Below are 16,582 nucleotides of genomic sequence, written 5' to 3'. Positions count from 1 at the left end.
GGTATTCAGTCGGATTTCGAGTGTAGTGCATAGAGATGTTTGCAGACCAAGCGGACAGGATATTCATCCATCCCCCCGACGTTCTTCACTACGTGGAACCAACACACCAAATAGGTCGCGTTCACGTTCAGTGAAAACTCGCGTGCAAATCCATTATACTGGGCGGCTCCAGCGTCTGCCATAAAATTCTTGATTGAAACCACCCGGAAATATTGAGATGCTATCGTCATCATAGCTGCTGCGTACTGAATTTGAGTTCGTTCTGTGACGAGGAATGGTGCCACTGGAAAGAAACCCCTCGAGACGTCCGAAATACCACACACACACACACACACACAAAATAGCATTAATGTGAAAACGAATGTTTTGGGTATCCATTTGACGAAGCATGGACTTCGTTGAAAATGCTAGGACAAACGGTTTCTCATCTGTACCTTCGCCTAGAATTGGATCTTCATGATCGTTGAAGTTGTGTCCAAACGTAAACGCAGTAGAATCGTCAAAACGTTCGCTGTATTTTGACTCACTCGCAAGATACAGCACGTCGTCTAGGAAAGCAGCGTGATTCACACTCGTTTTCTTAATGCTGCTCACAAAATGCTGGATTGTTTGAATCTTGGGCACAGTGTTCTGGGTAAGCGAAAATTTATCAATCAGAGCGTTCAAATTTCGGCTCGGGGTCATAGAAGCTACAGTCATCTCTCACACATCGTACTTCATCATACGCGCGAAGGACCTCGGGTATGGCGACCCAACTTGTGTAGCGTGACGACCATTCTCGTAAAAGGCATATGGCCCAATGTCTTCCTTTAGTTTACCAGACTGTACGACAGCAGTATTATGTCCGGCGAATGCGGCGAGTATTCTTATCACTACACAGGGATGCACCGCATCTGATGACTGTCGTTGGTTGTCTGGCATACTGAACAACGCTTTTCATGGTGGCATAGGAATTGATAGAGTGCACCAAGTCTAACTTCTCCGTGGAAGCGCATTTCTCTTGTACATGATCGACTTGCCGCCAGTCGTATGATAACGGCATTTTCAACCGTGCTAGTTTCTGATACGCAACGCAGAGAGAAACCAGAGTGCACCCTCAGGTCAGTGTCGTTAACAAGTGCGGTGGTTTCTTGTATGGTCCGATTGTACGACCCAACACGAAGTTCTACAAAATACTTGCTGCTTACACAGTTCTCCGCCTGACCAATGCAGATTGCTGGTATCGTTTCTATTTGCAGCACTATCATAGGTTACGAATAAAGGAAGTCAAGGCCTTCAGTTCAATTTTGCCACCCGTGGTGTGCGAACAATGCTGTCGTTCGTAGTTTAAGGGGGTTGGTTTACGACTAAAGTGGTAAGTTGAATTCTCACGATCCATTGTTCATAATTAATATCTTCTCGTGAAGTCTTCGCCAGTGACTGCATATGAGGGATTGATAGGATTGTTATGGTTAGGACTAATGATAGTACTACAATATTAGTATGAAGCAAATTTGTATTATGCCCCGAGCCTCTGCTTTAGTAGAACTAAACACTAACGTCGTCTAACGGAATATTACAAACGCGATATCATTGGCGTTTCCAGCAACGCTGCCTCGTACTGTGCCATAATTGTGGTGTAGTTGATCGAGCAAACCGTGAGACGATGGTAATGTTGATGTTAGCAACCGATATATAGTTTTAGTAGTAAGACATTGTTGCGTGATTAGTAGAGCAGTACTAACACCTGATTGTAATAACGGATCAAAATCTCCATTTCTTACGGCACAGACCAAAATTCAGCTTCATATTGACCGTACATCCGGCTAATGAGCCCGCAATGGAGTCCAGGTGCTGTCCTCATTGAACGTCCTGAACTTTCCAGGCCAATGTCCGTTTCGGAAAAATTTCGGAAAATATGATATTCAATATTAGTACTAACAGAACAAGTGCAATGCAACTACATATTCGTATATTAAACTCAAATGCTATTGGTATATCCATGGACCTACCTACACCATATTTTATATCCCCAAAAACGGATTGTTAGTGTGGTTTTGAAGTGAAGAAGCTGCGCGCGGCGCTGCATGACCCCGATGTCTTGGCAACTATCCCAGTTGCGCTCGAAATATTGAAAGAAACCATCGTGACCTATGCGAACACTCAATTTAAGTAGGGACTTGAAGGGCCGGTCGTACTCTCTTTGACTTGAAACATACCCCTTTTTTGTGAACGGCAGCATCAATGGAAGTGGGATCTTTGGATGATATGTTGCCGAACCCGGGTTTCACGCGTTTTTCTTTTAAATATTTAATCGCATGGAAATAAAAAATCACGATACAACCGTCGGGACGTAGCTTTATAAGACTTGGATCTCATTCAGATCTTTCTCTACAAAAATAACTCGAAACATCTTTTCCTGGTTGCTGATTGCTCTTTTGAAGTGTTCGATTGCTCTGTCCATGTGCCAACCGTCGTTTGCCTGTGCTGCACCACTATGCTAAAACTGGTTCATCACCATCAAAGTACACAGTGGATAGTTGTACCTTTCACAAAGTAGCATGACTTAATCATTCCAACGGGCCACAAAACCCTAAACAACTACTGGTTAGTTCTGTGAGTACTGTCGACCAGCAAGCTAAAACGACTGTACATTTGACACATGTGATATAAGGATAGCGATATCAGTTCTGTCTCGACTGACTCAGTCTCATCAACTATAGATATGTTTTCATGGCTTACTGCGGTGAAAGTTGACACTGCTGCAGCCGTGCCATCATTATAACTATCGTACTAGTACAGTAATAGAATATTATATTGCAGTCATTTAAAATGTAAAGTAGTATCTACTGAGTGATTCAGTAGATTCTCCAACGCAGCCTCCCTCATACAGCCAGTGAACAACGAAAAGTGCTAATACTGCAAGCAGTCACTTGAGCGCCTCTTCCGGGCTGCAGCTCTACTGGCAGGCAGTCGCTTGAGATATCTGCAGCTCTGGTCATTTGTCCTGTAATTGTTTAAAACGTTTAAATGTTTGATTCGTAATTAGGCAATACATGACTACCAATAACAAATATGGAAGACTTTCGACGCAATAATTGTCAGAGTAAAAAGTTGCAGTTGCACCAGCGATGGAGCTGCTGCGCGACGGCCTCCAGGACCCGCACGGTATCCTATCCGTGTCCACCGCCGTTAGCACATTCTCTGCCGCGTCCTGGGTGCGTCCGGTGCTCCCTGAGGCCTCGCAGTTCCCGCCCGACGTCATGTTGCACGTGGACGGCTGCGTCTTCGCCTTGCACGAGGAGGTACTGCGTCTACGCTGGCCCTGGCTGCATTTGCAGCTGCAAATGCAACAACTCCAAGCACCTGATAAGGGACAGTTTACTACAAATGGTACAGACTTCAAACTTCACGTAGTAAAGCTTAAAGACCTGGATAAGAACCACAAAGCAGGCACCGCAGCGTGTCCACTGCAAACCATCACGTTGCTCAAGCCGCTGCTGTACACCACGTGCTTGGCTGCAGATCACCAACGTCAGGAGATCGAGGACGAAGACTCCAGCAGTTGCAGCGATGAAGAAGGTGGAAGTATTGATAGTGAAATGGGAGGTAGGAAGAGGCGACGAGGAAGTTTCAGGGCCCTGGGACACAAGGAGAATGAGAATCGACGACTGGGGAAGAAGCGAGCGAGAAAGGTGTTTGGTGCCGAGATGGCAGATGTGGTTATGGTTGAGAAGCCACGGGGGGTGATTCATGTGGAGCTTCTCGGAGCAGCGGCCATAGCCGTGGTGCCCGTGATCGAGTACGTGTACACGTTCAAGGTGCGACTACTGCACGAGTCGAGCGCGAGACAAACACTGAAATTGGCCGAGTGGGTCGGCATGGGGGACCGCATACGATACTCGTGTCTGCGGGTTGCTGTTAGACAGGTGACGTTGGATTCGTGGATGGAGCTGCTTGTGGCGTCTGCGGCGTTGACGAAAGAAGACATGAGGAGGAGAGTCTGCGACCGGTTAGTGGACTTTTTGTATGAATTGCAGCCAGTGCAATATCAAGAAGCGATGGAGAAGATTAAGCCGGTGTGGATTCAGGTTATCGACGACCACGATATGCTGGTCCGTGTGGTTGTCGCTTTGATCAACAACGTGCGCCTTGTCGGGTTCTGGAGAGACTTGCTGGACGCAATGGTCAATTGGCTTAAGCTGAAGTTCGAGTCACCGCAGGTACCATCACTTCGCGCTATGCACCAGCATTTTGTTACAGACTGGGAGCCGTTCGTGGAGTTGTCTCGCGTCGAGTGCTTCACAAACACTCCCAGCGCCAATGCCGTGCCGCTCCACGTGACGCTGTATGAGTTCGGCGACTTCGTGCTGCAGGCGTGCATCAATGCAGCAGGCTCGTCACCGCTCTTGTGGCGTGTCATTCGTCGTTCTTCGCCCAACTTCTTCTCTGAAGACCCTGAGGTGGCGGTGGATTCGGCAGATCTAGCTAACGACCCCGAATTCTGGATCCGAGGCCAACTCATCGTCAAGTACCAACCTGCCAATCGAGGCGGTGGTGTCGTGACTGAAGAAACGCAAATCGAGTACCAGCATTCGCGCCATCAGTATTGCATGTGGAAGACACTTGTTTCTTCAACGCCAGCAACGTCAGTTCGGACCACCAGTCCGAGTGACGAAGGCTGGGTGTACTACGAGGACCCGGTGCATAGCTACTACCGCCGGACTGTGTGCACCGTCAGCGGCAAACTGTTTTTGTGGGGCGACCCAATCTGCAGTCTATACCATCAGTTGCTTCAGACGACTTTGTTCTACAGCGCTCCGATCAACGTGGGCTCGGAAGTGGCCGACATCCTCATCGTGTCGGAGATGCAGAAGCTGCCTGTGGAGACGCTGGCCCTGGTACTCTGCAGCGATCGTCTGCGGGTCCCAGAGGGCGAGAAAACGCTTCTGCGCTGTCTGAACAAGATGGTGTTTGGGCTGGACGTTTACCACCTCGAGGCAGACGCTCAGCTGCCTCGACCATCCAGCGGCCGCATCGACGACGTAACGAAACTCTACCGATGCGTGCGCTGGTGCTTCGTCCCGCTGGACGACATGATGCAGGTGCTAACGTGGTCATCCCGCGCGCTGAAGCTGTACGAGATCATCGTGGACAGTTTGAGAGACCCAAACCGATCACGCAAGCGGCGACGTCCGTTTGGCTGGCGAAAGTTCCGGGACGCGTACATGACGAACGAAACGAATCTGAGCGAGTTCGAAATCGAGGCCGGCGACTTGCACGTGCAGCAGCAGCATCAGGCGCCAGGTGCACAGATGTGTTTAAATTGAGCAGGTGCGTTGGGGTTTACGAGGCGGGGTTGGATATTGACATTTGGTGATCGCATGGTGTTGCAGGAGGTGACGTGAAGAGCATCTCCGGCGAGTTCGGGAAGCAGGAAAAGTGAAGGTTCAAGCTAGTTTTGCTTCTCTGTCCGCTGAAGGTGGTGATCCAAACACAGAGGCGAGCGAGGTGGGCGTTGATTTCTCCGCCGCGCTCTTGCATCACCAGCAACCGACGACTTCAGGCCTTCGTTTCTTTGGCGGACGGTGGTGGGCCCCAGCAATTCCTCGACGGCCAGCAAATGCTACATGTATCACGCGTCGGACGGAGTCAGGTAATGCAGATCCCTTGCGTTGCCACGACGGTCGGATTTATTGCTTGCATTGTCTGACACGCACCTTTAGGTATCGGCAATGCCGACAGCAGAGCTCGTAGTCTGTCGAACTGCGCGATCCCTCCAGCTGTGCGCGACTGGTGCATGAAGGCGACACGGCATCCCACTTGAGGTTCTGTCACGGCATTGTGAGGTGTAAAGTTGCATTGTCGATCCGGTCTCTAAGCTTTCAGGTACAGCTCATCGGAATCTGGTGGTTCAGGCCAACAATCTTCATCGTGCACGTGCGCGACTAGAGAAGTGGGCAAAACGGTTCGACCAAGATGGTGAGAGCATACTCACGCAAATGTTATCGTAGACGTGTCGGGCCTGCACCATCATCAAACGCTACTATCCGTTCCAACCCGAACTATAATAGCATTTCCCTTTTGCAGGACCAAGAGGAATGAATGAGTATCGGATACTTGGCTTGTCAATTTGGCATTGCACCGGTGTACTTGCTGGTTCTGTGGTCTCCTTCGTTGTGCAGTTGCAGGTAGCACCTGATGGATGGACGCCACTGCGGTGAGTAACAGAATCCAGGCAACCGGACAATCGGTGCAACCATGTCAGTTAGAATTCGAGTATGTTGGCAGCAACACCGCTGGGACGGCACCAGCTCGTTCTGATGGTGCAGTGGATCGAGGCAAAATTCCTTCCTACTTCGTTGACGTGGAGTTCTCTGTCAGACGTCTGACCCCGAAGTCTTTACACCAGAAAACTCCTTCGCCTTAAAGGTCTACTCAACGCTGAATGAAGATGCCTACAGCCCGTGCTGCATCGATGCGTCAGACAGTAAAGGCCGCTTTCGTGTGCAATGCCTGAGCAGAGCCACTATGTGCCTCAAGATCACTTACCGACTTGTCGAGGGCATTGGGCCAATGGACTCGCTCCCTCTTGGTCAGCCATGTTGGTGTCGCGCGCCGTGACCGACCAGGCCATTGCCTTGACCACCGCTGCCAACCGTCCCGGTGCCGACGATCTCATTCCCCAATTTGCTCGCAAGAACAAATTACCAGCCTCGCCTCTCAATCTACCCCCACCTCCACCATGGTTTCCATCTCGGCGTCGTTCGCTTTCGTTGTTGCTGCCATTGGTGTGGCGTACGGCTACACTGAGGCCGAGGCCGAAGCAGCTCTCGCTGAGGCTGCCGCCCTGTCCAAGGGCGAGTACTACCGCCCGCCAACGTATCTGACCTCGGGTGCGGTCAACTCGACGGCCCCATTCCGTCGCTCGCCCTGCCCCGCCATGAACACCCTCGCCAACCACGGATACCTCCCTCGCGACGGCAAGAACATCACGGTGGACCAGGCGCTGGCCGTCGTCATGGACAAGTTCAACATCGCTGAGGATTTGGCCGCCGTCATGGGAGGTCTGTCGCCGGACCTGTTCGACATGAACGACTTGTCCAAGCACAACGACCAGGTGGAGCACGACGCGTCCTTGGCGCGCATCGACTCGTACTTCGGAGTGGACCCGTACCTCGTCACCCCCGGTCTCATCAACGACGTCTTGAATTACGGACTCGACGGATCGGTGGACGTCACGGACGTTGCTACGATCCGCGCCGCGCGTATGGCGTGGGGGGAGGAGCACAACCCAGAGTTCGACTTTGGCACCACCCCCGCTTTCATCGCAGGGGCTGAGGCGGCCCTGCTCCTGCGTGGATTTGGTGGCGAGAATGGCAACTCGACGGCCACGACGTTCACTGCCACGTTCTTCCTGCAGGAAATGTTCCCTGAGGGCTGGACCAAGCCCGACACGTCCATTACGTACGATGACGCCCTCGCTACGATATCGTACCTGAATGCCGTTGAAGTGTGAGGTCACACATTTGGGGGATGAGAGAGAATGAACAAATTTCAATATGATCCTTTCAATTCTTTGATGAGTGCTTACATGCTCGGAAGCGCCAATCCTCGATAAAAGCAAAGTAAGCTGAGGACGAGCTTAAATGGGGTAACAAGTGCTCCACTTTATTGTCGCGCTGAGCTTTTCATACTCGTGCATTCGCGTCAAAGATATAATGGGGGAGAAACACGTAAGCACGAAATTGTTTTGTTGCTGCAGTTGAAATCGGCATAGCAGCATGCTACAAGCGTTGCCCTTTATTTCCGCGATCTTACGAGGTTTGAGCAGTTAACTATTACTTCGAAGTATTAGCGATGTTATCGAGAGAGAGAGAAAACGTTGGTGTATTAGTTCATCTCGCCAGTACAAATACTAGTAGCTACTACGTAGTGGATGGCCGACAAACTACGACCTCTCGCTAACATTGGGTGCTAGAAGAAAAACGACTACGTGCCAAAACAGCAAAGCCCCAGACAGCAGTCACAGCCCAGCAACTAATTCGCTCTCAGGTGTAAGCAGTGCGTTGTCAAACACACGAGACACATCTTCCAAACTGCCCAGCACGCGCAGCAACGGGGTCAGTATGTCTGCCTTGAATTGGAGGCTCTTCACGAGATTCAGCTCCTCATTCCACTCGAAACGCACTGAACTATGAACCACAAACTGTTGCCCAAGAAGTCTGTGAGCCAGTTGGGAGTGCTCGCTACCTTCATCACTGATCAAGTGTGGGAACGCAAGGCGTATCATGTTCTCGTTCACAGTAACCATTTCCTTTATCGTCGCGATCAACGAGTCCGCGGGGCCATTCTCCAAATACACGAGCTCAATGTTCATCCTAGAGTGGTAAAGCGACATTTCCCTCCAATTTTCCAGCACTGCGTCAGGGCCACACACTTGGCCGTAGGTCACGTCCTGCGCCATTGTTGAGCGCAGGAAGTTTCTCTGTACTTCTGTATCATACGGACATTGCCTATCGAGTGCCACCGGCATATGTACCTGGACACCAAAGCGAAATAGACTAAAGTACTCGGTCACCACATTCCACATCGACTTGTTTCGCTGGCCATCCAAGACCACGAGCTGGCGCTGCAATTCGAGTTCTTGGGTTTCTTCTTTCAACTGCTCAATGCTGTCTTCGAGGCTCTGTATTTGATTGCGCTGATTCTTCTTGTAACGTCGTTGATGCAGCTTGTTGCGCTCTCTGCGGCGTGCCAATTTGTCCCTCGCTCCTCCCTTCTTGGTGTGTTTGCTCGGCGGAACAGGAGTCGTCATTTCCGTGTCTTTCGTGTCAATAGAAGTCAGTGACGACGACGAACGCTTGCTACCGGATTGAGCCGGTGTCGACTGGGCAAGCTCATTTGACGCCCGTAGCGATTGGCGTCTGTCTCGGACTATAATGTCACGAACGACACGATCGCTGAGCTGCTGGTGGTTAGGCGGATACAAAGTGCTATTGGCCATGGTATCACGTGACTTCTTCTGTCGGGTGATAAATGTGTTGTGCTGATGGGGAATGCGAAGCAGTTGTGATGAAGCGGTTGCTTGATGCCACGCGGAGGAAACCGGTGACTGGCAAACCCAGGAAGCAAACACAAAGAGTCAGTTGTTGCGCGTCGCAAGGTTAGAGGCATAACATGCTATTACATCACCCAAGTCACGGTCTGTGATTCACGATTGAGCGTTCCATTTCAATACATGTACAATATATGTAGTACCTCCCACAAACTTGCGGTAGCCTTCGGTATGTGCAAGCCCATTCTTGTGCATATCGACCGTGTAGTGCTCGTACAAGTTATTGTTTGGGAGTTACATGCTGACGCTGCAGTTGCTGACACTGCAGTTGCTGGACCGATCCGTTGGCTGTGAGGGGAAAACGCACATAGCGCTGCTGTAGCATACCCAGACAGATACACAACGAAGGACGCTTTGCATTTGCTAAAAAATGACTAAGGATCGGCATTCCAGTACAGATGGCAAATTTGCAACTGCAAGCAACAATTTCCTCGCACAAGTCCATGGGATTTGAAACTGGTCGTCTGGGGAAGTACTGAGGTAGATGCAACTTGGTGGGAGAATGTCGCGCTACGGGAAGCTTCCTGCACATGCGAGCAACAAATTCAGAGTAACTTAGTACTTATGCAGACTATATGATACCTGAGCGAATCTTGCAACCTCGCAGTCTTTATTGGTCCGACCTTTGCAAATTTGCCGGCGACATCTGTACTATGGAATAGAAATCCGTCGTTCCTATGTTGGTCATCAATGCTCGCGAAGCATTGGTTCGACAGCCGCTTTTTATATTGTGCCTTTCAATTCGATCGTAATCCTAGTCCCATATAAGCCTTATTGCTGCCTTCTCATAGCTAATTATATGCTTAATTATGGATAGGCTGCCCTGGGACAATTTTAAGCTCACGATGGGAGGCTGACTAAAGGCGGAGAAAGCGAGAGAAACAGGGCCGATTGGCTATCTGCCTTGTGTATTATAGTTCCCCTTGCTGATCGAGGGAGCTAGGGGAAGAGCTCGTAGGCATAATTAACTCTAAAATAGAGGTAGATCACCTTTTTATGGATCAAATTAGGCCTGAATACGCAACCCATTTGCCAAACTAGGTGCAAAGTACAATACAATTACATGAATCCGTTCTGGCAAAAGAGGCTAAATCGGTTTTAAAGTCTGTTTTGACCTGCCCAGCTCTTAAATACCAGCAGACCAGTCTTGATAGAGCTCTGAAAGTCCGAATTAGTCTAAGGCCCTACTAGACTTCATAGTAGAGGCAAACGCTCGTTGTGGTAGTCTACCGATAAATATCTCCTTCACTGTGGTACCCCAGCGATAACTATCCAGCTCCTTTTGCCCGTGTTGCGCAGTCCAATCCCTCGCGTTGGAGAGAGAACCCAGGTTTTACAACCCTGGCGATGGAGAACACTGAGAGCGCTCCTAGCAGCTCAGCACAGGTACGTCAAGCCCAGATGATTCCATGTAGTGGCGGTAGTAGTATGGTCTGTGCTGTGCTGTGCTGTGTGGTCGCAGGATACGCTGAACCAGGAGGCCACAGCGAAGGCGCTGGCCAAGTTCATGAACAATGAGGTTTCCAGGCGCTTGCAGTCGGAACCTTTCGCTTCAAAGTACGACCTTAAAGAGAAGTAGGCGGTCTTGACTGACGAGTGGGCAGGGGAGCATTGTGTGGACAAGACTTATGACATACTCCACGCATCAGTTGTCTCGTCCATGGTGTTTCAATATTCAGTCGCCCATGCCGATGCAATGGAAGTGGCCAAGTTGGTGGCAGCAGCCACCCATGCGAAGATGAGATGAAGTGGATCGAGTTTGCGTTCACGACTACCGAGTACGTTGGCGATGTCAGGGTTGAATGCGAGAAATACTTGTGGACGTGCTGGGATCTGTACTGCAAGCAGAGAGAATCGTTCAAGGCGCCTTACGTAGCGGTCGTACAAAGCTCCAGCTTCGGGAAGACTCGGATGCTTCTTGAGATTGCACGAGAGGTTCAACATCCTGACTCAAAGCTGAAAGTTGTGTACATATGGACGCGCTTGCACAAGTCGACGGGATATCCTGAGGCTACAGAAGAGCTGCGTAGTTGGTTGCTTGCAAAAGGATCTATTCATATTGCAATCGGAGATCGTCTGCTGGCGATATATCGTCAAGCGCACGAGCATTCATTGAGCGAGTGGACGAATCTATCCACAGACACCAGAGCCAACGAATCCGCAGCAGAACATTTCAAGGCGTCCGAAAAAACGTTGAAGGGGAAACCAAACGACGCAGCGAGCCCGAGTGCGCCACTGGTGATCTTGGCCGTAGACAGAGCCAGGTCCCTTCTTGCTCTCGAACACAACAGCAGCAACTACTTTCATCTGCTGCAACAGGCCCTCGTTCTTGCGAACAATAAAATTAACACTGGAGGTGGCATTTTTGGCATACTGGTGGATACGCCCTCCAAGATTTCGGACCTGGTACCGCCGCTATCGTTGGACCAATTATCTCGGAAGTACGAAGGGAAGGAGCTACCAGCATTCCCACCTTTCGTGCTTACTCACACGATGGATGTGCTTTGGTGAACGCATTGCACACATGGCACAAACACGGCAGATAGTGACGAAGCGATGAGTGAAGTGCTGGATGAAGTGATGGTGGATGGAGAAATTGTTGGAAACTGAGACGAAGGCAGACGATAAGGTCGGGGTGGGTAATACAATCCAGGATTGCAAATATTGGAGTGCAGATATCGTCGCGTACAAGGCTACCTTGACCGGAAGTGAGAATGAATGAGGCTTGGACCGCGCTGATATGAATGGGCCATAGATGACGGTCACCGATCTAGCTGTAGAACATGGAGCCAGGGGAATAACTAAAGCCTAGTCTCGCAGCGAGCAAACTGCTACTGAGATGCGACCTAGAAGAGAAAGGCAGCTACAACGAGGATATGTTGCGTCAATGGTCTGTCGACTGGATGTGCGTCCGTACTCGACGTCGGCGTTGACGTCACGGGTCATCGTAGGCTTCATCGCGATTCTCGCATATGTGAATTATGAGAAAGAGGGGTACTTGAGTAGCTATGGATTAGACCCAATGCTCACCTTGGCGCGATGAAAGTGTGGTATGGACAAGATGGCGCACTGTCAAATTATATTCTGCCTCAGCTCAAGAAGTTGATACGCTAGATACTGGCGGAGATGGCGAGATGGTTGCTCGCGTTGTGCTGCTTCTAGCGATGGACAAGTATGCGATGGGGGAAAAGGGGATTTCTGAGTGCAAGATTACCGGCCAACTTATATCGGTGCAGGAATTCTTGAACGAGCTAGGTGTTGAAAAGAAGACATTAAAGAAGAAAGGAATGGCTAAGTCAGACCGAGCGACAACGACTGCGTTGTACGACTGGTACTTGCGGTGGGATGGCTGGCAAATAGGGTTCACTCACTGCGTCCAGCTGAAACTTCCACCAAATGAGGATACGGTGTGGTATTTGCTAGGGCATCGGGCTGCAGGGTTGTTTCCGCGCAACCAGAAAGGAGCGGGTCTGTTGATCCCGATCTTTCGGAAGGAAAAGGTACTCGTGGGTTTGACGGTGGAGTGGAAGACTGAGGCGTCGGTGATTTTGGTGCAAGTGAAAAACAGATACCCTTCGGACAATGAGTTTTCCAAGTCGGCAGCGAACCAGTTGTGTCCTTCGTTCGTGTTTGGAAAAAAGAAGAAGAGGGAGAAGAAGGAGGATCCAGAGGATGGAAACATACCTGTTGTGAACCCGCCGAAAGAAACCCTTCCTGCGAGCCCGCTAAGCAAGGAACCTTTCCGCGACGTCATTCGCATTTACAAGAAGAAGACAACTCGAACTATCGACTAGTGTATGCCAAGAAATTGAGCGATTCGGGCGAAGCGAGCATGGCTTCGTCGAAGCTCAGGTTCACACTGTGCTATCGTTCGCTGCGTTGTGAAGTATACCTGCTCCTAGATGAGGAAGTGGCTCCCAGATTGGCAAGTCTCGTAGAATCCGTGTGGAATCCTATGGGGCTCGTAGAAGGTGACTTGCGTCATCGTTGAGAGTTGGAGGAAAATAATCGGACGCGCCCGTGGAAGGCCGTTTTGTCCAACGCGATGACAGACGAGAGCCTGAAGAAGATTGCATCTCAAGGACCCATGTATGCACCGGGCTACTGCAGTGACGCACCAGCAGCTTGCGCGGAAGGACAAGCAAGAATGGCAATGAAAAGGACGAGAACCAACAATCATTCCCTCCCAACACACGAGAGCAAGGAGAACAAGCGGGTGATCTGCGCAAGCACCACCGACTTAAGCGACAAGTTACGAAGCTATATCATATTTGTTGGTGCACCTGTGCGTATGGCTGCTGTAGGAAGAGCGCAAAACAGGTCATTGGTAGATCAGGTCAAGTTAGGTCACGCCATGCAGCTAGCACTTTACAAAACGGGCAAAGTGTTGGCGTACAGCATTCCTTTGGTGAACAAATACATAACAGCAAACTTGTAAACCGGTATCTGCGGAGCGCAGAAGTAACTTTAGGAAGTGTGCATACAGAACATTTCTGAGTAATCATGTAATACTGTAATCTGCCCATCGGCTAAGCGACACCTCATGAACCGCGCCACGCTGAGAACATATATTATTATATAAGAACAGTATATTACGGACGCCTCTTAAACGATTCCCTCATTCCCTCTTTTCTGGATATCCCTCACCTAGCAGGGTTTTGCGCCACGTCTTTGGTGGAGATGATGACGCCTCGCTTGCGTCGATCGGTCAGGCTTAGCCCCGCGCACCCCCTGCGACAACTTTAAGGCCATCATCTTAACGGCAGTCTCCAGAGTCGAACAATTCTCCTATCGGTAAAATATGTTGCTGGAACACTTATGGGTTACATAGGAGGCTAACATTGTGCACTTGGTCAGACACACCGATGCTACCTCAAACACAAGCCAATACAGCCCGACAAGTCGCTGTGCTTACGACGGAAAATGCAACCCTCTTTTCTACACAATTAATTATGAATTTCTTATTGAACCCTGCATCAAATTCTGAAGACTCGCTAAGTGAACCGCGTGACGATAACTCGCGTAATTTTGACGCTGATTTTCAATTTGGGTTCGGTGATTTTGACAAAGTGGGTTTTACGGCTGGCCCCCACGCGTGATGACGACGGCGATCGGAATATGGATACAGAGTCTAACCGCAGAACTGATCGAATCACTCGATGGATCGGTGGGTACAAGTATACACGCGCAAACAAATCCATGGCAGAGTTGTCGTACAGATGCAGTCACTATCGATTACAATGTAAGGGGAAATGCGATTTTGTTTTTCGTCTACAAAGGTACACAAACTTTGTCGCCCATACTTGTGGACGTTTTGCTGGAGAGGCGGATGCCGAGGATGATCAGCCTAGCATTGTGCGAGACGTCACTCAGGCAATGAAGCGGGAAATGGATAGGATGGCTGTCACTGTAACGGCTACTAGATCCAATTGTTGGAAGATAGTAAGAGCGAAATTTTATGGCACGGGCGATCAAACTACAGTGACTGTAGACTTGACACGTGAGTACGTGCTCCGTCGTGTTAACTGTGTGCGCGCTGAAGAATTTGGTGGGCGTATGTTTTGGTCAGATTGAACTTTCACCATGGTCTCAGGTCCTTGCACAAGACGGGACGGCTACAGACACATATTTCCACCTCTTTCACTTTTCCTACTACGGTAAAGCCAGCAAGACTCGCGAGCGTCTACTCGGCTGGGGTCACCCGGTTCTTCTCAATATGTTGAAGCAAAAGAAGACGTCCGTATTCATTGATGGTACTTTCCGTTGTGTTCCGTCACGGTTCAAGCAGTGCCTTGTACGTTCACCACGTACGATCCAGCGACCAAGATATACTATCCTTGTGCTTTCGTTCTCTGTACTTCTAAAACATATGCTGTGTATTTCCACGCAATGCGATTCATATTCGGTTTCACCGACTAATGAATGGATCCCGAGTTCGTTTGCTGTGATTTTGAGGCAGGATTGATCAAGGCTGTTCGAGAACACTATCCGAATGCAGCACCAATTGGGTGTCTGTTCCATTTTAAACAGGCGTGCTAGAGGAAAATGAAGAAGTACAGAATTCCTAAAGCTGAATCTAGAATTGCAATGAGGAGCGGGGTATTGGACATGTTAACCGTTGTACCTCAGATGAAAGTGGAGAAGCAAGGCGTGACCTTGGTGAAGTCCAAGATTGCAGACAAGTGTACCGCAGCAGGCTTAGTCTATTCAATGGACAAGTGGAACGAGTTCTGGGGGTATTTCCAGCGAACGTGGATTGTCAAATTTCCGCCGAAAATTGGAATGTGGAGCCTTACACGCGCAATATCGTGAGTAGGACCAACAACCCGCTAGAGCGTTTCAATCGCGAATTGAACACAGCCATTCCGGGGTCACATACTAACCTGCCCGATTTCGCTGCTAGCATCGAGAAATTAGCCCGTCGATACGCAAATCTTTAATCTGATATTGAGTATGGAAGAGCTAGACAACCTCAACGACCGCCGAGCAGACTCCCTCAGCCTGTTGAGCTTCCTGACATCGCCCCTGATATGGCAACCAATAATCTTCAAGACGGCGTTGTTGATGATTCCAGTGATGATGATGAGCTGAATTCGATTCGAAGTGACTCTAGAAGACTGGTTGTTCGGAGCCGGGACTCATCAGCGCCTGAAAGCCTTTATTGGGTATTGCAGGCTGGAATTCCGTACGATAGCTCCGAAAACGAAGATGATGCAATCCGAAGCGAATCCGACTCCATTTACTAAGAATGTATTGGAAAGCAATACAAAGTGTTTAGTTTTAGTGTGTCTTCGCGCTTATTACGTTGTACTATCTATTGGGGGGTTTTGCCCGCAGGTTGATCTTGGCCAAACCACGGGTAGCCATATTATAGTAGTGGAGCATCACGATCCGCGTTGTAGTCTACTGAAGCATTCATTCCTGCTACTGATTCTCGGCAACGCGCGTAAGCCTGGCTGAGTCTGGCTAGCGGAAATTTCTCGCTCGGGCCATCGCTTATCGGATCTGGTCCCACCATCGTTGTCGCTCTGATGATGGCAAATACATCACATAATCTCGAAGCTATTGTGTTAAACGCCTCATCAGAATTGGTCGATCGATCTTTATACTTTGCAACATGAACAGCTCCTTCGATGCTTCTGAGTAGAGCCTTAATAACTCCCGCGAAACGTTCGTTGTTGTATGAGATCTGCATGCGCACGAGCTCTTCACTCGCTACTATTTCGTAGTAGCGAGTGCGCGCAGTTCGAAACTGATGCTTCAGATTATCTCCAACCGTTGCAGATGAAGGCACCTGAACGGAGTTTGAAGTTACAGAACAGGATTCTGTGCTCAACTTGGCCTTCGGCTTCCTTTTCACATTCTTCATGGATCGTAAGGATGTATGTCTGTTCAGGCGCCTCTCATCGATAATCCCTGAAGTCGTTAAGGGAAAAGTAGAGTCAGGGGTTTGAGGCGAGGTGGGTGAACGCTTTTATCGTCCAG

General features: G+C 49.7%; 4 protein-coding genes across 4 annotated transcripts; all 4 read left to right on the top strand.

Annotated features, from left to right (window-relative positions):
* Positions 1–3,110: 3,110 nt before the first annotated feature.
* Positions 3,111–5,425, top strand: KRP23_1567 (uncharacterized protein; the record flags this gene model as incomplete). Its single annotated transcript, XM_067886227.1, has 2 exons — positions 3,111–5,286; positions 5,376–5,425. 2 exons carry the CDS (start codon positions 3,111–3,113, stop codon positions 5,423–5,425), a joined length of 2,226 nt encoding a protein of 741 aa, XP_067752146.1.
* A 1,299-nt stretch (positions 5,426–6,724) lies between these two features.
* On the top strand, positions 6,725–7,498 carry KRP23_1566 (putative sterigmatocystin biosynthesis peroxidase stcC; the record flags this gene model as incomplete). Its single annotated transcript, XM_067886226.1, has 1 exon — positions 6,725–7,498. One exon carries the CDS (start codon positions 6,725–6,727, stop codon positions 7,496–7,498), a length of 774 nt encoding a protein of 257 aa, XP_067752145.1.
* A 2,946-nt stretch (positions 7,499–10,444) lies between these two features.
* On the top strand, positions 10,445–10,973 carry KRP23_1565 (uncharacterized protein; the record flags this gene model as incomplete). Its single annotated transcript, XM_067886225.1, has 4 exons — positions 10,445–10,483; positions 10,560–10,654; positions 10,747–10,875; positions 10,946–10,973. 4 exons carry the CDS (start codon positions 10,445–10,447, stop codon positions 10,971–10,973), a joined length of 291 nt encoding a protein of 96 aa, XP_067752144.1.
* A 1,258-nt stretch (positions 10,974–12,231) lies between these two features.
* Positions 12,232–12,891, top strand: KRP23_1564 (uncharacterized protein; the record flags this gene model as incomplete). Its single annotated transcript, XM_067886224.1, has 1 exon — positions 12,232–12,891. The coding sequence occupies one exon, from the start codon at positions 12,232–12,234 to the stop codon at positions 12,889–12,891; it is 660 nt and encodes a 219-aa protein (XP_067752143.1).
* Positions 12,892–16,582: the final 3,691 nt, after the last annotated feature.

This window comes from Phytophthora ramorum (genome assembly GCF_020800215.1).
Source record: "Phytophthora ramorum isolate Pr-102 chromosome Unknown Phyram_PR-102_s0001, whole genome shotgun sequence".
Classification (NCBI taxonomy): Eukaryota; Oomycota; class Peronosporomycetes; order Peronosporales; family Peronosporaceae; genus Phytophthora; species Phytophthora ramorum.
The sequence above is the reverse complement of the archived record's forward strand: the minus strand, read 5'-3'. Positions and strand labels throughout refer to the sequence as shown.